At 34.3% G+C, this 22,041-nt stretch overlaps 1 protein-coding gene across 5 annotated transcripts in view; it reads left to right on the top strand.

Annotated features, from left to right (window-relative positions):
- The window catches only part of COL24A1 (collagen type XXIV alpha 1 chain), a 377,298-nt gene that overhangs the window by 272,735 nt on the left and 82,522 nt on the right, over positions 1-22,041 (top strand). For all 5 annotated transcript variants that reach the window (XM_036890301.2, XM_057500389.1, XM_057500388.1 and 2 more), the window contains 4 exons: positions 16,354-16,407; positions 18,202-18,309; positions 21,240-21,293; positions 21,537-21,590. In XM_036890301.2, the coding sequence (XP_036746196.2) occupies positions 16,354-16,407; positions 18,202-18,309; positions 21,240-21,293; positions 21,537-21,590 (270 nt within the window). The remainder of the gene's footprint in view (positions 1-16,353; positions 16,408-18,201; positions 18,310-21,239; positions 21,294-21,536; positions 21,591-22,041) is intronic.

The following is a 22,041-nucleotide window of genomic DNA, read 5'->3' as shown; positions in this document are numbered from 1 at the left end:
TTTTACACATTCTTTTATTTTAGCTTTATTACATTAAAGAATATTAATTACATTTTTTTATTTTACTTTTAGCACTTCTGGTAAGGTATGTTTAGTGGTGATGAACTTTTAGCTTTTGTTTGTTTGAGAAAGTATTTATCACTCCTTCATTCCTGAAAGACAACTTTGTTGGGTATAGTATTCTTGGTTAACAGTTATTTTTCTTTCAATATTGTGAAAATATTATTCTACTCTCTCTACCTATAAAGTTTCTGCTGACAAATCTACTTATAGTCAGTGGGGCTCTATTATATGTTATGAGTCACTTTTGTTTTGCTGCTTTCAAAATTCTCTTTGTCTTTTTAACAATTTAATTATGATGTGTCCCAAAGTAATCCTTTTTGAGTTCCACCCTCTTAGGGTCCTTTGGGCCTCAAAAATCTGGATGTCCATTTCTTGCCCCATGTTTGGGACATTTTCAGTCATTATACATTTAAGTAGACTCTCTGTCCCTTTCTCTTTTTCTGCCTTCTGGTACTTTCATGTTGCACATGTTTCATCTGGCACTGTCCCATAAGCACAATAGATTTTCTTCACTCTTTTTCATTCATTTTGTTCCTCTGGAAAATTTCAAGTGACTTATCTTGATTTCACTGATTCTTCTGTTTGAGTCTACTGTTGTTCTTCTCTGAATCCCTTAATGAAGTCATTGTGTTGTTCATTTCCAAGTTTTTTTATTTTGTTAATTTTTATGGTTTCTATTTATTGAGCTTCTCATTTTGTTCATACATTATTTTCCTAATTTATTATCTATCCATGTTCTTACAGTTCACTGAAGTTTTTCAAAAGGATTATTCTGAATTCTTTTTCAGACAGTTCATAGATATCCATTTATTTCTTTTGAGTCAGTTGTTGAACCTTTATTATTTTCCCTTGATGTTGTCATGTTTACCTGATTCTTTGTGATCCTTTTATCCTTGCATTGGTATCTGTACATTTGAGTAAATGGGCTCCTCTACTGGACGTTACAGTTCATTTGGCAGGGAAAGACCTTCACCAGTCTGCTTAGCTTGGGGTGGTAGACAGGTTAGCTAGTAGCCTCTGTGGGCAGACGCAGGTTGTAGTTAGGATTTCTAGTTGGGTGAAGACCCTACCCTAAGGATGGGGAAAAGGTTCCACTGACTGATCTCTGCAGTTGGTTGGGCCTGCTAGCTGGGTTCCATGTTCAAGCGGGACCACTGACTAGGCATCCTGGTTGGGCAGGGGTGCTGGCTGGGCTCTGTGGTCAGGTGGGGCCACTAGTTGGGCTCTGCAGTTACCTGTGGTAGGGCCAGTTCTCAGACTGTGTTTTCTGGAAGGGTAGTACCACTGATTGGACTCTGCAATTGGGAACAGGTGCTCATGTTGTGCTGCTTAACTGGATAGAGCCACTGGCTGGACTCCACGTTCAGGCAGGGCTGCAAGCACTGCTTCTTCATTAGATGGAGCCACAGTCTGTGCCCCAAGCTCAGAAAGTTGCAGGGGGTATTTCATTATTATTTAGGCCACTGGCTTTGTTACTTTGCTATGCAAGATTATCAGGCTCTCTGGGAAAGTAGGACCTCCAGCTGTATCTCACAGTTGGTTGGGACTGGAGACTGTGTTCCACAGTTAGATAGGACTACATGCTAAGCCATGCAGTTGGGCAAGGTTACAGGCTGTATTTATAATTGGAACGGGTCAAAGACTATACTCCACTGATGGGAGGAGCTGTTGGCTGGGCTTTGTGGCTGGACAATACTATAGACTGGGTTCCAAGGCTGCCCAGGGTCACTGTTGAGGTTCCTTGATAATGAGGGGCCAGAAGCCATTCTTAACAGCTGAGCAGGGCTACTGACTTGGCTTTCTGCCTTCAAAAACTGTAGTATGCATTCCACAGCTTCCCAAGTTCTCTGGCAACACATCCTCATTAAGCAGGATGGGAGACTATGCTTAGATGTGGGGCCCAGATTGAGCAGGTTTAGATGCTGGGCGGGGTTTCAAATTTTCTTCCCTGCCCAGGCAGGGCCACATAACAAGATTCCATGCCAGATATGACCCTTTGGCTGGGGACCCAAATCATGCAGAACCACAAGCAAGCTCTCTGATTGGACAGGACCACCAGCTCAGCTCTGCAGATAGGTAGAACCACTGGATAAATCTCTGCTCAGGTGTCACTGCAAGCAGGAATGAAATCCACCAGATCCAAGTGCTGGTTGCTGTAAGTACCACTACTCTTCTCTCTTTGTGAACCCCAGTGGTAAAGCTCCCAGTTTCCCCCTGTGCTCCTCCTTAAGCGAGACCTGAATGGGCTGCCCTGGAAGCAGCCCACAGTGCTGGGGTTACTGAATGTCTGCTTTGGGTTCTTTTTTCCCCATTGGAGAAACTATAGGCCAACGGGCTCCACTTGGTGTGGTGGTGTGACAGCCTGGGGGAAGGACAATGCATTCAAAGTGAAACCTATCCTCTTATCCTTCTGATGTTGTGCTTCTCAGTCTCTGTAGTTCAGGCATGCTTCAGTCTCACCTCTAGGTTCTAGGATTTTCACAGTGGTATCTTATCTACGGATAGTTGCCACTTGATCTTTTTCTGAGGTGGGGCTGAAGTTTGAAATTATGTATCACTCTCCTGATGATGTCACCTCAACTATGGAACTTCTGTCATAAATCATTTGAAGGGGAATGTTTTGTGTTGACTCAAACTTACTTTGATTGAATATTTCTGGTTCTTATTCATAGAACTGACATTTTCCTGTAGAATAATTTTCTATATCCAGGATGAAATAATAAATCCTTTGCAGCAGTATTTAAGCTATCAATATCTGATCCTTAAATTCTATATTACTTCAAGGGAAATTCTGTGTCCTATTGAACAAATTCTCTCACCTCAGAGCAATGAAAAATGTAAATTAATAATAATAACAGCTCTCTCTTGCTTAAATGCTTCATTTATGATATTTGTTCTATTTTTCCAGATAAGGCCTCCTTGGTCATTTTAGTTTTGCTTTACTGTTCCCTTTTCCTTGTCCATATTTTTAAATGTGGTTTTCCCCCAAATTATTCTCTCTTAACTTCTCTAAGCATTCTTTCCTTTGAGGCTATTCTCCTGTCTTGGTAGTCATCACTTTCTTCTGCACCCTGGCAATCTTACTCAGCCTTTTGAGGATTATAACTTAACTTTAAAGCCTGTGGGTCTCTTCTTCCAAAAAGATCATCGCTCTTCAAAAATACAAGCTCTCTTTACTCCTTCCTGTAGTACTTTTGTACTCCACAGATTTCTACATGGGTCTTAGTAAAGACTGAGGAACTAATCATGAGTAAGCCAATCACACAAGCCAACTGGATACAAAATAGTGATTTACAAAATTTGCAGTCTTCACATTTTTTGTGTGTATTTCTCTTCCTTTGGCTTCTAACCTCCAGATCATTGAATGCCCTATCAGTAATAGTCCCTGCCCTAGTCATTTTAGTTAGCTTTCTAAGAACTAAGAGGAAACTCTATCTGGAGGAATACAATGAATATCATAAATGTAACACAAAATGGCCATCTCACCATTCATACCTTTAACCCGTGATTATAATTCCTTTAGCAACAATTAAGATACTGCCATACACCTCTTCCTCAAAATAATAAATAGTTGTACCAGTACATTTCAAAATATTTGAAGATCAAGGATAAACCAGAAGTGTCATCTGTTTTTGGAAGACTGGCAAATTGAGTCTTTTTTCCCTCCAGTTTTACAGAAGTGGTAAAGTACCCATTTCTCCTCTGTCCTGCCCACCCAGACCTGGAAATATATGATGGGTTGTACCACTACAGCAAATACAAAACATTAGGAATTCCTCTCCTTCAAATTATTTTAAACTCCATTGGTCCAGACACCAAGCAATATAAATTCACTTTTATTCACTCAGATAGTCCTTCCAATAACCTATAGATGCCTTTTATCACCCATTTTACAACTGAAAAAACTCAAACTCAGAGAAATCTATGTAAAATAAGATAACAGATAGCAAAGCTGACTCTAGTTCCTCTATTTTCTGACTTCTGTGTCTCTAAGTCACACTTCTCCATGAGATAACCAGCCTTGGGCTTGTATTTTGTTTTTCTAGGGCTCTTGGTAGTTTTCGTCTTTTTTAGAGGACTCCTGAGGGATGAACTCAAAGAGAAGCCAAGTAACAGGTGCCAAAATAGTGGGTGTTCTTCCTGAGAATTCTTATCAAATTTATTTTTATATGCCACTAACAATTATTAATAGCATTAATTAATTAGGATTTTTTCCAATCAACTAGCCTACTTCCCTATCAGAATTCTAAAAGTTGGTGGGTAGAAGGAACACAGAACTAAGAAAAAGAAAGCTTAACCATGCCATAGGATAACCCCAGACAGGGATGACGCAGCATGACAGCTGGTGATGGGCAGAGCAGAGATGGAAAAGGGCTCAAAGCAAGACATGGGAAAATGATAAACACAGATTTCATCTGCTTCATAATTTTTCCCAGGAACAATCCTGCCTTCTACACATCTTCAGTGCCTTTTTTAGTAATAACACATGTGTGTTTCTTTTTTATTCTTTTGTTGTTCTCCTTGGAATTTTAAATGCTTTTCAGCTCATAAACTCAATAAAAATACCATGACATATTTTTTTCAAAAGAATTTTATGATCTGAGGAACTATTGCTTAATCAGACAGCCTGATGTTGGATTTATTTTTGCACTTTAAAAAATGCATCCTTAAGCAATGTCACAAAGATGCTACCTTAGATTCTTGAAAAATAAACAAGAAAGTGAATGAGAGGGGGGAAAAAACACCTTTATTTCCAGTAAAGAGATACTCTTCTTATTTTCTAGAAGATTGAGAAATAAGATTCAGGTTGAAAAATAAGGCAAGGGAAGCATCAGTAACAAATTAATAAATCCAAGATATAGACATCTTTGAACAGAAGAAAAATATGTGTATTTTATGCCTAAATTTTGTCCTAAACTGTTCTGAATTGTTTCATCATAGAGCAACACAGAAATAGAAATGTAGATCACCCTGTGTTGATCACTATGCAAGAATTGTTCAAATCCCTACTCTTCCACTAAATAGCTGTGCATTTCTAGGTGAGCCATTCTTTACTTTCTCCGTTTTCACATCACACATAATAAGGGAGTTGGAGCTACAGAACCTCCCAAGATGATTGTGTCAGGGAGGATGCTGAACGGGCAGAACTCTCTGTTCCTTCTCTTCCTACTTGAGTCTGAAAAGATTCTTGCATATATATTTAACATATTAGGTAAGACTTCTATAAGTCTTTCTTAGGAAGAAAAGTTTCTATAGCTTTAAAAAAGTATTAGCTTGGATGTTTCTAAACTTTCATTAACCATACAGACTGCGACTGTATAAAATGTATTTGTCCACTTGTTAATTCAACAAAGTTTTTGAGAACATTCTGTGAGCCAAGAATTCTACTAAACCCTGGATACCAAGGGGAGCAAGATTACCAAGATTCCTGATCTCAGATTTTATATCTTTGGAGAAGACTGACAATAGAAAAATCATTGCAGGTTTTTGATGAATAAATGATGGAAGCAAACATGGTGAATGAAAAGAATAACTGGTTAAGGGAAGGTAAGTCAACTAGTTAAGGGTAGGGAAGCCTATTACCACCAGGGTAGTAAGGAAAGGCATCTTTGGATAGGGGAGAATTTAATTGTGACCTAAAGAATGAAAAGGAACCAGTTATGCAAAGAACTTTGGGGGATCCTTTAAGGTAGATAGAATGGTAAGGGCCAAGGTGTGGAGGGAGAATGATCTAAGTATTTTTGAAAACTAAAAGAAAGCTATTATAGCTGCAGCATAGTGATTAATGAAAAGTTGTTAGAGTTGAGCTTGAAGAAATAGATAGGAGATAATGAGGGACCTTTTAAACCATGGTAAGGAGTTTGGGTTTTATTCAAAGTATAGTGAAAAACCATTAAAAGTTTCAAGCAGAGAGGAACATAGTTTCTGAGGGAATCACTATAACTTTCAAACTCTGTTTAGCAATATCTAATGCTATTGACTATCTCAAGGGATAAAATAAATTCTGTAAGAAATAGTAGAACAAAATGAATTTGAATTACAAATGAATGTGATGTGCCAAGACAATTCAATGAGGGAAAGAATCGTCTTTTCCACAAAGGGTGTTGGAACTGGATACTCACATGCAAAAGAATAAAGTTAGACCTTTATGCTACATGCAAAATTAACTTGAAATAGGTCATAGACCTAAATGTAAGAGCTAAAACTATTTGGCTATGCAAAGTTTTCATAAATAACACATAAAGTACAAGTGACAAAAGAAAGAGGCAAACTGGACTTTATTAAAATTTAAAGTTTTATGCTTCAAAGAATATCATCAAGACAGGGAGTAGACACCCATGGAATCGGAAATAATAATTGCAAATCATATATGGTAAGGGACTTGTATCCGGAATATATAAAGAATTTTCACAACTCATTAATAACAGACAAATAACCCAACTGAAAACTGAACAAATATTTAAACAAAACTGAAAAAAGTATTTAAACAAATATTTTTCCAAGTAGATACACAATTGGCCAACGAGCAAATGAAAAAATGTTCCACATCATTGACTATCAGAAAAATACAAGTAAAACCACAATGCGATATCCCTTCACATACCCTAGCATGGTTATAATTTTTAAAAAAGAAAATAACAATTGTTGATGAGAATGTAAAGAAGTTGGAATGCTTATACATCACTAGTGGGATGGAAAATGGTACAACTACTTTGTGAACTAGTTTGGCAGTTTCTCAGTATGTTAAATATGGGGTTACCATATGACCCAGCAATTCTACTTCTAGGCATATATCCACAAGAATTGAAAACAGGGTTCAAATAAATACTTGTATGTAAATATTCATGGCAACATTATTTATGACAACCAAAAGTGGAAACGACATACATGATCAACTGATGTTTATTAGTAAGTATAGTATGTCTATACGTACCACATTTTATTTTTGCTGGCAATAAAAAAGGAATGATATGCTGATGCATGCTACAACATTGATGAACCTTGAAAATATTATGCCTAGTGAAAGAAGTGAATTGTAAGATACCATATATTATATAAAATATCCCATATAGGCAAAGCAATAGAAATAGAAAGTGGATTAGTGGTTGCCTAGGGTCAGGGGATGGGAGAGGAAATGGGAAGTGACTGCTTATAGGTACAGGGTTTCTTTTCTGGGTTGGTGAAAATATTCTAAATTTCATTGTGGTAATGGTTATACAGAACTCTGTGAATATACTAAAAACCATTGAATTGTATGCTTAAAGGGATTCATAACACAGTATATGAATTATATCTCAATAAAGTTGTTGAAAAAGTAGATGTATTAGTTCTGAGGCAATATACTTTCACAAAGTTTAAAGTAATCAGTAGGGAACCCCAACTCCTTCTATTTTATAAGTAGGGTGAACCTCAAGCCAACTATTCTCTGTCAAAATGACATTTATATGAAAGCATTCTTATTCTTGTAACTACTGAAGAAATTATTAAAACATGCACATTGTGGAAAATATTACTATTTTTCCAGTCTGCCCTGCAAGCCTCTAAATAAACAAATGCATTGCAGTGGGTCATGTTAACTTGTAAAAGACAACATTATGCACTTCAGAACAAGCAGTAAAATAAACTAACCTAATATCAATGGAACTTTACCATCCCATCCCAAAAGAAAAACAGTATATGAAAAGAAAAAAAATGTAAGCAAAATAACCAGTGGCAGCCTTTCTGATTATAATCACAGAAGAAAATGAAGTATAGAATATAGGCAACCCCTTTTCTCACACATGATAAGTTCTTCAAATATGTGCAAAAGTTTATGGTGCAAAAGGTTACTACTAGGTCCATAGTTCTATTACCTAGAAGCTAAAAATTACTATAAAAATCTCTCACTTCCCTTTTTCTTTATTCATAAACTTTGGTTTTACTTCTAACATTCCATACATGTTCTCTAAGATGCTATTTCTTGACAAATAAATACCTAGTAGACTAGCTGAGTGTTTGATTAAGGCCATATGCATTCTATCATTCATTTACTTGTTTATTAAAAGTTTATTAAGCATTAATTTTATTCCAAGCACAGTTCTGGGTACTAATGTTGCAGCAATGAACAAAACAGTCTAACCACTGCTCTCCTGGAACTTGCGTTGAAGAGTGGGAAGGGGATGTGAACAAGAATGAAAATGTCTTGTAGTGATAAGTGCAATGAAGAAAATTAAACATGGAATGGGATAGAGAGTGACTAGGTAAAGTAGCTACTTTAAATTGGGGTGATCACAGAAAGAATAGCTGCGGTTACACTGACCCAGATGCCTAAGGATAAGAAAAAGGCAGTAATGTGAATATCTGAGAAAAAGCTTTCTAGGCAGAGGGAACATCTAATGCAAATGCTGCGAGAGAGGATGTTTATTAAATGCACTATTAGAGAGAAAAAAAAAAGACCATGTACTTAACTACAATGTGGTAAATAACTGGAAAACATGGTGTCAGAGAAAAAGGAGGGGCCAGATCATATAGAGGAAGATAGACCATACTGAAAAGTTTGGGTATTAATCTAATTGCAGTGGGCAGCCATCTGGAAGGTTTTAAACAGGGAGAGATGTTTGATTAACATTGTCAGCAATCATTTGGGGTATTTTGAAGAAATGAACTATGAGGGGAAAAGTGGACCAAACCATTTAGAAGGCTGTGGCAATATCGTAGGTGAAAATGTCATGGTGGTTTGGAATTCAAGGGAGCAAATAGGGATAGTGAATAGTGGTCAGATTCAAGACATATTTTGGAGATGTAGCTAACTGAATTTGCTCATGGTGTGGATGCTGAAAAGAGGGAAAAAGAATAAAGAATAAATCCTGGTTTTTAGCCGGAGCGACTGAGTGATCAAACCATTAAATATGTAACAAAGATACAAATTTTTATACAAATGCAAATATGAAATTTCTTTCTTTCTAACTTATCTGGCTTTCCTCACAAGCCTTAGGTTACCAGTTAGTGAGGAATGGTTGGGGAACTGATGGAGAGAGAAAAGTTTAAATCCAATTCACTTGAAAGCTTATGGCAACAATCTCTTTCTATAACTTAATGGTCTCTCTAGGTAATGCTCAGACTCTTATGACGCTCAGTCCCAAATTTATCAGTCCTCGACCTCCCTCTTCCAGTCCTTTCCAATACAGTCTGCATGCCTCATGGTAACAAGAATGAGGACGAGTCTAGGTGCAGGTGTTGCTCATACTGATAGGGACATGGGGATGTCCCTTGGCAGGTGCTTACTACCTACCCTGCTTTGATGACATCTACAGCTGATAATATTCATTTCTTCTTCTTTTTTTTTTTTTTTTAGCGAGGATGCCTAGGGGGTGCTCCCTTCCTGAACTAGCCTGTCAGCCTCCACTAATCTGTAGATCTCTCCGAGGTTTTGCTGTGATTCTCATTCAGGTCTAGCCCAGGCAATCTGCTCATCAGCCCTTCTCCTTAGAGTAATGATAACCCTCCACCCAAAAGCTCCTCAGGTATATCTAAGTTTCTATCTGCATCAGAGAAATCAAGGAATAGTTCCGGAAATTTTTTTAAATGATCTTCCTCATTTTGACTTTGCTGAGCAACCAATTCTTTTTATTGAAGTATAGTTGATACGCTGTCTTACACTGGTTCCAAGTATACAACACAGTGGCACAACAGTTACACTCGTTATTAAATCCTCACCCAACCAGAGCAGTTACTCTCTGTCAACATAGAAGATGTTGCAGAATCATTGACTATATTCTTCATGTTGTACTTTCCCGTGACCAACTTACATTATGATTGAGAGTTTTTGTGCCCCTTTGTCCCCCTCATACCCACCCATACCAACCACTCTCCATGGTAACCACCTGTCACTTCTCAGTGTCTATGAGTTACTGCTGTTTTGTTTGGTTGGTTTTGCTTTACTTTTTTATATCCCACAAATAAGTGAAATAATAGGGTATTTGTCTTTCTCTGCCTGGTTATTTCACTGAGTTTGTAATACCCTCTAGGTGCATCCATGTTATTGCAAATGGCAGGGTTTCTTTTTTTCTTATAACTGAATAATATTCCATTGTGTATGTGTACTGCATCTTCCTTATACATTCATCTATTGATGGACATTTTGGTTGCTTCTATAACTTGGCTATTGTAAATAATGTGGCAGTAAACGAAGGGTTGCATATATCTTTTCAAATAAGGATTTTGTTTTCTTCAGGAAAATTCCTGGAAGTGGAATTACTGGGTCATATGGTATTTCTATTTTCACTTTTTCAAGGAACCTCCATTCTGCTTTCCACAGTGGCTGCACCAATTGACATCCCTAATAACAGTGTGGGAGGATTCCCTTTTCTCTACTTCCTTGCTAACACCTGCTATTTCTTGTCTTTTGGAGAGTGGCCATTCTACAGGGTGTGAGGTGTTACCTCATTGTAGTTCTGATTGTATTTCCCTGATAATTTGCAATGTAGATCACCTTTTCATGTGCCTCTTGGCCATGTGTATTTCTTCTCTAGAAAAAGGTCTATTCAGGTCCTCTCCCCATTATTTAGTTGGATTTTTTTTCTTAGTGTTCAGGCATATGAGTTCTTTTATATTTTAGATGTTAACTTCTTATTGGGTAAACTGTTTACAAATATATTCTCCCATACTGTAGGTTGCCTTTTTGTTCTGCTGATGGTGTCCTTTGCTCTACAGAAGATTTTTAGTTTTCTATAGTCCCACTTCTTCATTTTTTAAATTTTGTTTCCCGTGCCTGAGGAGACGTGTCTAGAAAAAAATTGCTCATGCTTATGTTCAAGAGATTTTTATCAATGTTTTCTTCCAAGAGTTTTATGGTGTTGTGTCTTACATTTAAGTTTTTAATCCATTTCAAGTTTACTTTTGTGTATGGAGTTAGACAGTAATCAACTTTCATTCTCTTGCATGTAGCTATCCAGTTTTTCCAACACCAGTTATTGAAGAGACTGTATTTTCCCTATTGTATATTGATGGCTCTTTTATCTCATATTAATTAACCATATATGCATGTGTTTATATCTGGGATGAGCAGCTAAACTGATATGATCACAAACCAGGTGATATCTAGAGAAAATACTTTTCCTGAATCCTAAGTAGACAGTGGGAAATAAGAGTCTTTCTCGGCCAAAACTCATAATGGGGAAAATCTGAACACCTATGTCTCTCCCTCTCTCTTTGCCTTCCCATATTCTCCTGGGGCCAAAAGAAAAGTACATACTTTTTCTTGACTTCCCCTGTATCATATCCTCATCCTCTACCATCCACTAAAAGCCTTAGAGTCCTACTGTGATAGATGGAAAGTGTGTCTTCTCTACAATACAGGACAGCCTTGTTTGATCAGTGCTCTGGGCCAAATTTGTGAAATGTTAACGATGGAAACAAAGAAAATAGAATAATCTCCTCTCAATATATCCAGCCCTTAGACCTACAAACCCCTCAGGCTGAGAAAGTCCATGTACTCAAAAAAGCAAAATAAAAAAAGTATTTTAATAATTTTCAAAATATTGCCCCATTGAGTGGAGATGAGAAAGAATAGCAGAGAAGTGGTTTAGGGCTCAAGGGGAGAATTCAAGACTTCATTTTGGGACACAGAGTTTAAGATGCTTATTAGAGATTCAAGAAGAGATGTTGGTAAATAGGGCAGTTGGAAGATCAGTGGTGCAGTCAGGACAGAAAGCGTAATTTTAGAAATCATGAGAATACAGATGGTACTTAAAGCCACAGGGGCAGGACGAGGTCACCTAAAAAGAGCAAAGAGAGGAGGGCACACATTGAATGACTGGGCAGAGGAAGAGCATATAAGATGTTGTAAATAAATAGAAAATCAGGGAAGCATGCTGCAATGAAAACAAGGGTTAATAAAATAAAGATTTCAAGAATGAAAAAAAGTTACATGAGTCAATTAACTGACCATTGAGTTTAGCTGTATGGAAGTCACTTGAGGCCCTGAAAAAGAGCAATTTCAGAGTTGCAGTAAGATCAAAAGTCCAAATGAAGAGAGTATGAGAAATAAGGAAATAGTGACAATGAGCATAAATAAGTCTTTTCAAAAAAGATTTGCTGTGAGGAGGAATCAGAAAATGTAACTAGAAGTACATGAGAAACTGAATGAGTGAATGGAAGGGAGAAAGGAAGGTCAAGGAAGGATGGTTTTTAAATGAGATTTATCTACCATATTTGAATGCAGTTGGAAATGATCCAGTCAACAGAGAAGAATTGATATTGTAAGTAAGAGAAGGATGTTTCCAGAAGAGAGGTCCTTGAAGAGGACATGGGCTTCAAATACAAGTGAGCAGCTGGCCTCACACAGAAAACAAACACATCTTTTGTAAGAGAAGGGAGACGGACTCTGTGGGTACACAAGTAAGTGTGTTGGTAGACTGGACATCAAGAAGAGGAGATGGCTCTTGTTTGATCCCTACTCTATCTCCGTGAAGTATGAGGCAAGGTTATTAACTTGAAAATGAGATAGAAATGGAAGTTTGAAGGTAGAGATGAATGTATAAGTCATCTTGCAAAGTAATGATAAATCTCAATTATACACATCTGTGAGACTTACGTTTGCCACTGTTGTCCACTCTTTTATTTTTACATTATCCACAAATTGTTGTGAATATTTAAACATATAACCACTTAAAATAATGCCTAAACTGAATTGATGGTTGACAGGTAGCATTTCCATGCAGCAGTGTCAGCTGATAGCTGAATATTTGAATTCAATAGAGTTGTGGAGTGCAATATAATAAAGAGGTTTGTGAATTCCCTGTTGTACCAGTATTGCAAGAAAGGTCTTACATATTTAAATATTACAAATTTAAGTCACATATTTACAAATTAAAGAAAAAATGTAATCATTTCAATAGATGAACAAAAATTTTTAATGAAATTTAATATTCATACATTGACTATCATACTTAATTGTGAAACTTCAGAGATACGAGCAAAGATCAACAGTCTTCACCATTTCTATTCAACATTTATCACAGTTCCAACCAGCAGTAAAACAGGAGAAATAATCTACTGTCAAATTATTAGAATTAATGAGAGTACAATAAGAGGCTAACTATAAGAGTAATATACAAAAATAAATTCCGTTCTTCATAAGCAACAGCTAGAAAACTTTTAAAAATACAACTTACAATTCAATCAGCAGCAAAATGAAGTATTAAGAATAAATCCAACAAATGATTTATAAAATTGAAGGAAACTAAGTTTACTAACAATGACCTAAATAATTACATATTTTATATTCATGGATAGGAATATTCAATATCAAAAAGTTACCATTTCTCCCCTAATCTATCATTCAATTATAGGCAAAATCCCTGTAGGTCTTTTTTATAGAACTTGATTGATGAAAAATCATTAAAAAATTTATATGCAAGATCAAAGGGCCGGTCTCAAGGCAGTTTTCAAGAACCCGTTGAAAGGGGCAGAAGGGAGTGGTGTGTGAAAGGGAGAATCTGCTCCACCTGACATCATAGCTTACTAGTGAAGCAGAGTAATTTAGTCAAGTTTCATGATTATTCACAGGTAGACAAATGGAATTGTGGAAATAGAAGATAACCTAGACTCACATCTAAGTACATTTGAAACTTAATGTTTGATGAACTGATTATGTATTGCAGAGCGTTAAGGAAAGAATGAAATATTCAATAACGGGGAATGATACAACTGGTTATCCAAATGAAAAAAAACCCAATCTCTCACACACAAAAGAATGAAATTCTAATTCAATTAAAGACCTAATTGTGAAAATAAAAATTTTAAATAGGAGAACGTTTAAGAGACTATTTTATGACCTCATGAAGGGAGGGGAAATACTAAGGATCTCTTAAACATTAAAAGAAATAAGAAAAAATATTGATGAATTTTACTACATTAAAATTGCAAATTTGTGTTAATCTAAAGTTATACTAAACAGTGAGAAAATAAAGTACAGCCTGGGAGAAGAGATTTGTGCTATAGAATTAACAAAATACTAATATCAGAAATATGTATAAAAACTTTTATGTATAACTCAGTAAGAACAGTTCAGCAGAATACTGGGCAGAAGGTAGAAGCTAGAGACTCGCGTATAGATATCAAATAACTGTGAATAGATGTTCATTCCTCCTTCTGAATCAGGAATATACAAATTGAAACCACAAATAACATCATTTTACACCAGTGAAATGGACAAATTTTAAAGAATAATTGGAATTCTTAAACATTGCTGTGGGAACTTAAGTTGACAAAACCACTTTGGAGAACAATTTGTCAATATCTGTGCTCTTGGAAATGCCTGTATCCTACAACCCAGCAGTTTTCAACTCCGGGCCTATACCCCTCTATACCAAAAATCTCTTAACTTACTGAGTTACACAGAGGCATGCACAAGGTGTTTATTGCAGCATTTTCTGTAACAGAAAAAAGGAAAAAACCACACACAGACACACACTAAAAATTCTTAAGTATGAAAATGGTTAAATAAGTTGCATTTTGATAATAAAATGGAATCCTGTAGAAGTGAAAACAAAAAGTTAATGGATTAAAGACACACAATAATTCCAAAACAAAATGTGTTAAAAGAAGTTTCAAAAGAATACATAAAGTATAATACCACTTGTTTAAAGTTTGAGCAGATGCAAGATAACCGTATATTGCTTGAAAATACAAACAAATGGAGTAAAAGTATAAAGGAATGCATGTGAGTGATAACCAAATTGAGGGCAATAATTATACCTGAGTGAGGAGAGAGGGTGATTATGTTTGGAAGGTACTTCAAATATATGTCAATTATATACTCAGTATATATATATATATATATATATATATATATATATATATATATATATATATATATACATATATATATATGTATGTATGTATGTATACACACACACACATATATAGCTTCTGTTTCTTAAAGTGGACAATGGGTACATGGGTATTTATTGTACCTTTTAATATCTTTTATACATATTTAAATAATACATAATATACTTCAAAATGTTAGTGAGAACATTTTTTGAGCTCTTCAGTATAAGTTTAATACTTTCTAGGTTTGCACATTATCTCATTTAACCTTAGTAACCCTTTGAAGAGGTATTATTATACCCCTTTTATATAACAATAAACTAAGGCCTCTAGAAGTTCCATAATCTACCTATGGTCATATAGCTATTAAGGGACAGACCCAGAATATGAAACTGGAGCAGTCGAACTTTTAAAACTTCACACTTAACCTCTATGACTGTCAGTCAGCTTCTTTTGAAAACTCCATATTAACCCAAAGAAATCTCAGGTTAGTACAATTATCATTTCAACCTCTGAATGCAGCTATAACTACAGCAATAGAACTTAACCACTTTGGCTTCTAAATTAGCTACTTTCTGAGGCTAGAAGGGCATTTCCTCGGGAACACAGGGCATGACTCATTTCCTTAGGTATCTGTTTATTCATTTAACAAATATTTATCAAGAGCCTACATAGCACAGTGGTAAACCACAATTTATTTCTTGTCTACAAAATTTTTGCAGTTTGCCAAACTGAGACACAAATTTGAAATATCCATTTTCATTTCCAACTAATGCAAGGAATGCTGTGATTAATGATTAGCCACTGTAGAATTGCAACCTGGCTTACTGTGGATCTCATTTAAGCCCCACTGTTGTTGACCTGTGAATTCACATGACATCTAAAATATTCTAGCCACTTTTTACTTTAAAAAATATATAAATTGAAAAATTTTAGTCTACTTTTGTTCAAAGTACAGATGATTACCTCCATTTTCTCCATGTATTTCCTTCCTTTTTTCCACAGATCCAAGAATATATCTTTAATCCTATACTCCAGTGAAATTTTGTGATCCTCCTTGACCATGTATTGAATATATTTTATAATCCTATATGTTCAACAGGATGTTGAACCCACAGATGTAGCTTATACTGGGTCCATGTGGATGTGAAATGGATGCATTTGGGTTTACTTTTATTACATTCTCACTAGTTAAAATGGTTATACTGAAACCAAGTAATTTTCTTCCTATTATAAAGAATAGTTTGTCTATCTTGGTCAGTTTGTGAGCTTTCTCATTAGTAATAGTGATGCGTCTAAATCATCATGGCCTCTTTTTAAATAATTATATAAATTATCATACAACATAATATTGTTGAACAGTAACTCTTATTTTTCATTAGTATTCAGTTCATTGATTGTTTGAGATGAGTATTTAAACATTCCATCTAGTCTTTTCTTTAACAATTTATTTCCCTTTTTATGTTGAATCTTCAGGGACCTGAAGGAATTGTGGGAATTCTGGGACAAAGAGGTCGTCCAGGAAAAAAGGTAATTTAAAAAATACTTTTAAGCTGTTTTTTTCTTCTGATGGGCCCAGAGCTCCATAGAATGCTGTGATGTTTTTATTGACACTAGATATAAAGTAATAAAGAACTATAAATTTGTCTTAAAAAGACACATTAAATTAATATTTAATTCCACTTAGGAGTACCTATCACCTAAATTATTTGAAGGCAAATTTTCTACTTTGTAGTTTCTAAAAGATCTTGCCTTGCCTTCTGTTTGCCAACGATTCTTCAGTAGAGCATGGGCGGGAAAAGAAAGAAAGGGAAAATAACTGTTTGTGTTACTCAGTAATTATTTAAGTGAAATGTTTAGGGGAAAGAAAATGATTAGATTTGTTCTGGGTCTATTATTAGTATGTTTTTCTAAACTGGAAAGATTAATGAGTGATTTTACCTTTCCCATATATGAACTAAGAAATGCAAATCAAGAATATGTTTTATTTCATCTTTCTGTGTTGACAGGTAGTAGCTGCACTAGTTGGGGTGAGGATTTAATAATATGGGTAACTGTTAAACCACTGTGTTGTATACTTGAAACTAGTATAAGATTGTATATCAACTATACTTCCATAAAAAAAAATTTAAGAGTATGTTTTATTTGCTTTATATTAGTGATGTATTTATAAAATTCTAGTATATTATAATGAAATTTTCATCTTTTTATGGGGTCAAGCATTTGTTCAATTATTAGTGAGACATAGAAATGATTCTCCCATTGTACTATGGCAGTTTTGAATATATCTACTATAATTAATTACAAATCACACCATATTAAGCTCCCTAAGTAATTCTATTATTTATGCTAATATATACCTAGTCCATCTTTCTCATAATTTTGGGACAGTATAAGAATAATAAAAGATGAAGAAAATTAATGAGGTAAATTATAATTGCCATTCTTGCCCATGAGAATAACCCCGGTATTGAAGTCTGTTTTCATCATACATAATGTTATGTCTAAGTTCAACATTAGAAGTGGGACAGTGAAGGTCCTCTAAACAATTTTCTCCCCTGAGAAAGCCTGTGAATTATTCTGAATACCCCAAATTTCCTGAATATGATCATAGTTTAGTTTTTCTTTGTGTCTACTTAATTATCAATAACAAAATAGCTTGGCTCCCACAATCAGAAAAATGAATTACAGAAATTACTGTTGGGTAAGAATAGCTGTATTTTTGTGCTAGGGAATGACCAATCAGCCTAATGGAAAACAGAAGGTAACTAGTTTTCAGAGAGATATAAAATGTTATAAAAATGTTACAGACTTTTAAAGGCAAACTCCACACAAGTGAGTGATGATCTTGAATATACAGAACTACACATTAGAGCTTTTTTGCATTAAACATCTCTTTACGGCTTTGAAGTTCTCTGTAGAGAAAGGCTTCTCATAAGGGCCTGTGTTTTCCCATGATAACAATTAACGCATGCACGCATGCATACATGCATGCATAACTGACTTCAAAACAAGAAACTTACTTATTTATAACTCAACATGAGCACCAGATCACCCCTGCTTTTATGGCCAAAATTATTTTTTTTAATGTTCTTTTTCCCTAATTACTTAATTAAAAGTAAGATAATCTAGATGGTGATGGTATGTTACTATTGTCAGAGGTGGTCTGTAGTACTATTAAGTTAAAGTAAAGTTACTATTTATAGAATTTTGCTTACAAATATCCTCTGGAGTCATTCAGGTATATGATATAGTTACTTAATCTATTTAGAAAAAATAAATATGTTTTTTCTTACTTTTCTCTCCTGCTGATGACATCCACAGGGTGATAAAGGACAAATAGGGCCCACAGGAGAAACTGGAAGCAGAGGTGCTCCTGGACAAATTGGGGAAAGTGGTGCTAAAGGTGCCAGAGGAACTAGAGGCGCTGTGGTTAGTATTTGATTTGTTTCCAAAACCAAGTTCACTGTGGATGGAAAAGAAATGTATCCTTGTCCTTAAAGCTTCATCCCTTGATTAATTTTACAGAGAAAGCAATAGTTCCATTGAAAATAATCTACCTCTATGGGATATGGAGAATTGTAAGCATTCCACAGTACTTAAATGGCTTAGTGGTTTCTGGACAAGAAAAAGGAAAGGAGAAAGAACTCAAAATGGAAATACAATATGAAATGAGGTTTTTAAAAAAATCAGGTTATAACTCCTAACAGTAGGAAAGTTTATAAGCTTTGCATTTAAAGTCAGTATTAATTTTCTATATAAAACTATGCTGTCATTTGGAAATGGGTTTTATTTATATGCTTGGACTCCACATGCTTATCTAGAGATTTTTTTTTTAACCAGCTGTGATTAAAATCAATCTCTATAACATCAAATAATATTTAATCTGTTGCATAAACTTTGCATGATGTGAAAACAAGTGTAGCATGATACTTCTGAACATACAACAGTCAAATTACATTGCTAATATATTTGAACCTTCTTGTAAAGTCACAACATGAGAGCTGCAAAATATTTAAGAGATTATCCAATTTAGTCTCTTCACTGTTTCATAAGCTTATTTATAAAATGCATGTGTATTCCCTAATTTCAATGTAAATGTCACAAATGCTAGACTTTTCACCAAGGCCTTTTACAGAGACTGTTTAATCCTCTCTTGTCTCTGAGGAAATTTTCTCTCAAGGTCACTCTAAGTATTCCATGCCTTACTGTCATCTTACCACTCAAGGTCTTTCTTACTTCCTTTTATTTAAATCACTAATATATTTCCTTTTTCTGTCTTTGGCTTATATGCTTAAAAACATTATATAATGTAGTTAATTTTTTAATAACCATGAGAGCTAAATTATCCAGAGAATATTGTCTTCACAGTAGGCTCTTACTTTGGATTTTCTCTAAAAAGAAAATTCCCTTTTTAAATTTTGACACCTTTGCAAGATACCATCCCTAGAGGTTTCACCAAATTTACACTCCCATCACCAATACTTCATATTAATTCTTATGATGTTTGATAAATGAAAAAGTGTATCTCATTTTCTTTCTATTTACATTTCCCTGATTTCAACAAACTAATTTATATTTTTCTCTCTGCAAACTGCCTATTCATATGCACTTACATGTTTTTCTATTAGGTTGTCTTCTTTTCTTATTGATTTGCAGTAATGTCCTATATATTTTAAATAACATATTTTTGTTAGATATATTGCAAAATATATTACAAATATATATTTCCCTTTCTGTCATTTATCTTTTAATATTGTTTATGATATCTTTTGCTTTACAAAAGGTTTTAATTATTACATAGTCAAATTTGTCAGTCTTTTCCTTTACAGTTCTATTTATTCATTAGAATGTCTTCCCTACTAAAGTACCTAAAAAGGTTCTTCCACATCCTTCTTCTGATTCTTTTATATAACTTTATCTTTACCCTTGGCTCATATGGAGTTTATTGTTTTGCTATAAGTTGTAAAGGACTAGTTTTCTTTTTTCCAAATCGATAGTCACTTGTCTCAATACCATTTAATAAACAATCAGTCTATTCCCCACTTTTATGAATTGGTACCTTGCTATAAACTAAACTCTCAAATATTTATTGATCTGTTATTATTCTACTTTTTTCTCTCAATCTGGAAGACTCTTCCTAGGCCTATTCCACACCATTTAAATTATTATACCATTACTATAAATTATTATATTATTAGTATCTTTTAATATCAGTTAAGGAAAATACTTCATATTTCACTCTTTGTAAATTTCCTGGCAACTTTAGAATCAGCTTGTCAAATTCTTTTTATATTGAATATTTTAATAAACACCATATGTCTTTGCATTTACTCATATATTCCTATATGTCCTTTAATAAAGTCTCATCATTTCCTTTATTTCTGTTCCTGCACTTTTCTTGTTAGGTTTATTGTTAGTTTCTTATGGAATTTGGTATTTTTAATGAAATCATTTTTCCCATTACATCTTTTTTTTGGTGCTGTGTAAGAATTCTATTTTTATATTTTTATGTTTATATGCACTTTAAGGAATGTAGGTGAGTTTCATGGATTCTTTAAGTAAATAATCACATTATCTCCTCATTTATTATTCTGACCTATTGATTAGAACTTCTGGTTAGTGTGATGTTTAATTAGTCACATACCTATTCTTTCCTTTAATTTCCTTATCTCCTATTTATTTTGAGATTCAAATAGTACAGCTGCTGTCAAAACTTTCTGATAACATGAAAGATAGGATATTTTTAGGATCATTATTTTTTGCTTTTTTGCAATTGAGTCACCTTTTCGGTAGTTTGGGGGACTTTTACTGATTAGCCTTTAAAAATATGATTTCCTCATCTGAAAAATACTGATAATAAGAGTAATAATAGGATGATTATTACACATAAGTTGTCAACTATTTCTATTTTAACAACTTTGATCAGAGCTGAAACATTGTTCATCAAAGCATCTGAAACTATCAGTGAGTATGGAGTTCTTAATTCATCATGACAATATCAAAAGCTATTAGGTTTCACTCTCTATATTCACTGATGTACTTCCGTCACAAACTTTGACAAATACAAGCTGCACTTCCAAGAATTTGCTAGAAACCATAAGATTCCAACAACTGAAAGTATTTCTCTTCATATGATTAAAAATATTTATACTAGACGTAAACCAGAGATAATTTTTTGGGGGGGACTTTCGTGGTTCATAAGAAAAATAAAACTAAAGTTGGTATATTATTTTTTGTTTTCCCATTTCAGACTAGGTAGAATTTCATACATTGAAAAATCCAAATTTTAAATAATAGGAGTACAAATTTAAAGAATTAAAAAATTATGCTTTCTCTTCAATATTTCCTTTGTTTTTTAGGGCCACTTAGGATTGATGGGATCTGGTGGAGAGCCAGGAATTCCAGGATACAGGGTAAACATTTCTAATTGGAAATAATAAAGTGTATATTTGCATGAAAACATTTATATAAGATGTTATCCCAAATATGCAATTTAAGATGGAATTTCTCTGATAACATATTTAGGCCTCTTCCTATAAAGTGAATCCTATTTTTCTTTCTGAATAGTGAAATATCTAATGGCATGGACTTGATGGTAACAGGTAGAGCATGCACAAATGATATGGAGAATGTCTATGTACTTGTCTTTTTATTAGGGCCATCAAGGTCAACCAGGACTTTCTGGGTTGCCAGGTCCTAAAGGAGAAAAGGTATGTGTGTATATTGACTTTAATCCTCAAGTTAAACACTAAATTTTCATGTTCTTTCTGAAGATATGCAAGGAAACATTTTCAAAAAATAAAAGAAAAACTTTCAACTTGAGAAGTATTGCAAATTCTGTAAGAAAAATAAAGAAATAATAAGGAATAAAAATTTAAATAAATCACTAAAATGTCTTCATAGGTTGTTTCAAGATTGAAGTGAAATAATATATGTTAAAGTACTTTGCAATCTGTAAAGCTTTGTGAAAGTAAAATCAATTACTTCTTAAAAAAGACTGTAAGACTAGATTAAATGGCTGACTATGGTACATTTGTAGTAAAAGTGTTTATGAGTTAAGAATAACTACAACAGTATTCCTCTTGATTTGTAATATCATTGGAAACCTGATACTTTGAGAAAATTTCCTGGGCAGATTTTTATGTAATTAAAACAGACTGA

The sequence above is a fragment of the Manis pentadactyla genome, chromosome 4, assembly GCF_030020395.1.
Source record: "Manis pentadactyla isolate mManPen7 chromosome 4, mManPen7.hap1, whole genome shotgun sequence".
Taxonomy (NCBI): domain Eukaryota; kingdom Metazoa; phylum Chordata; class Mammalia; order Pholidota; family Manidae; genus Manis; species Manis pentadactyla.
Note: the sequence above shows the minus strand (reverse complement) of the source record. Positions and strands in the feature narration are given on the sequence as shown.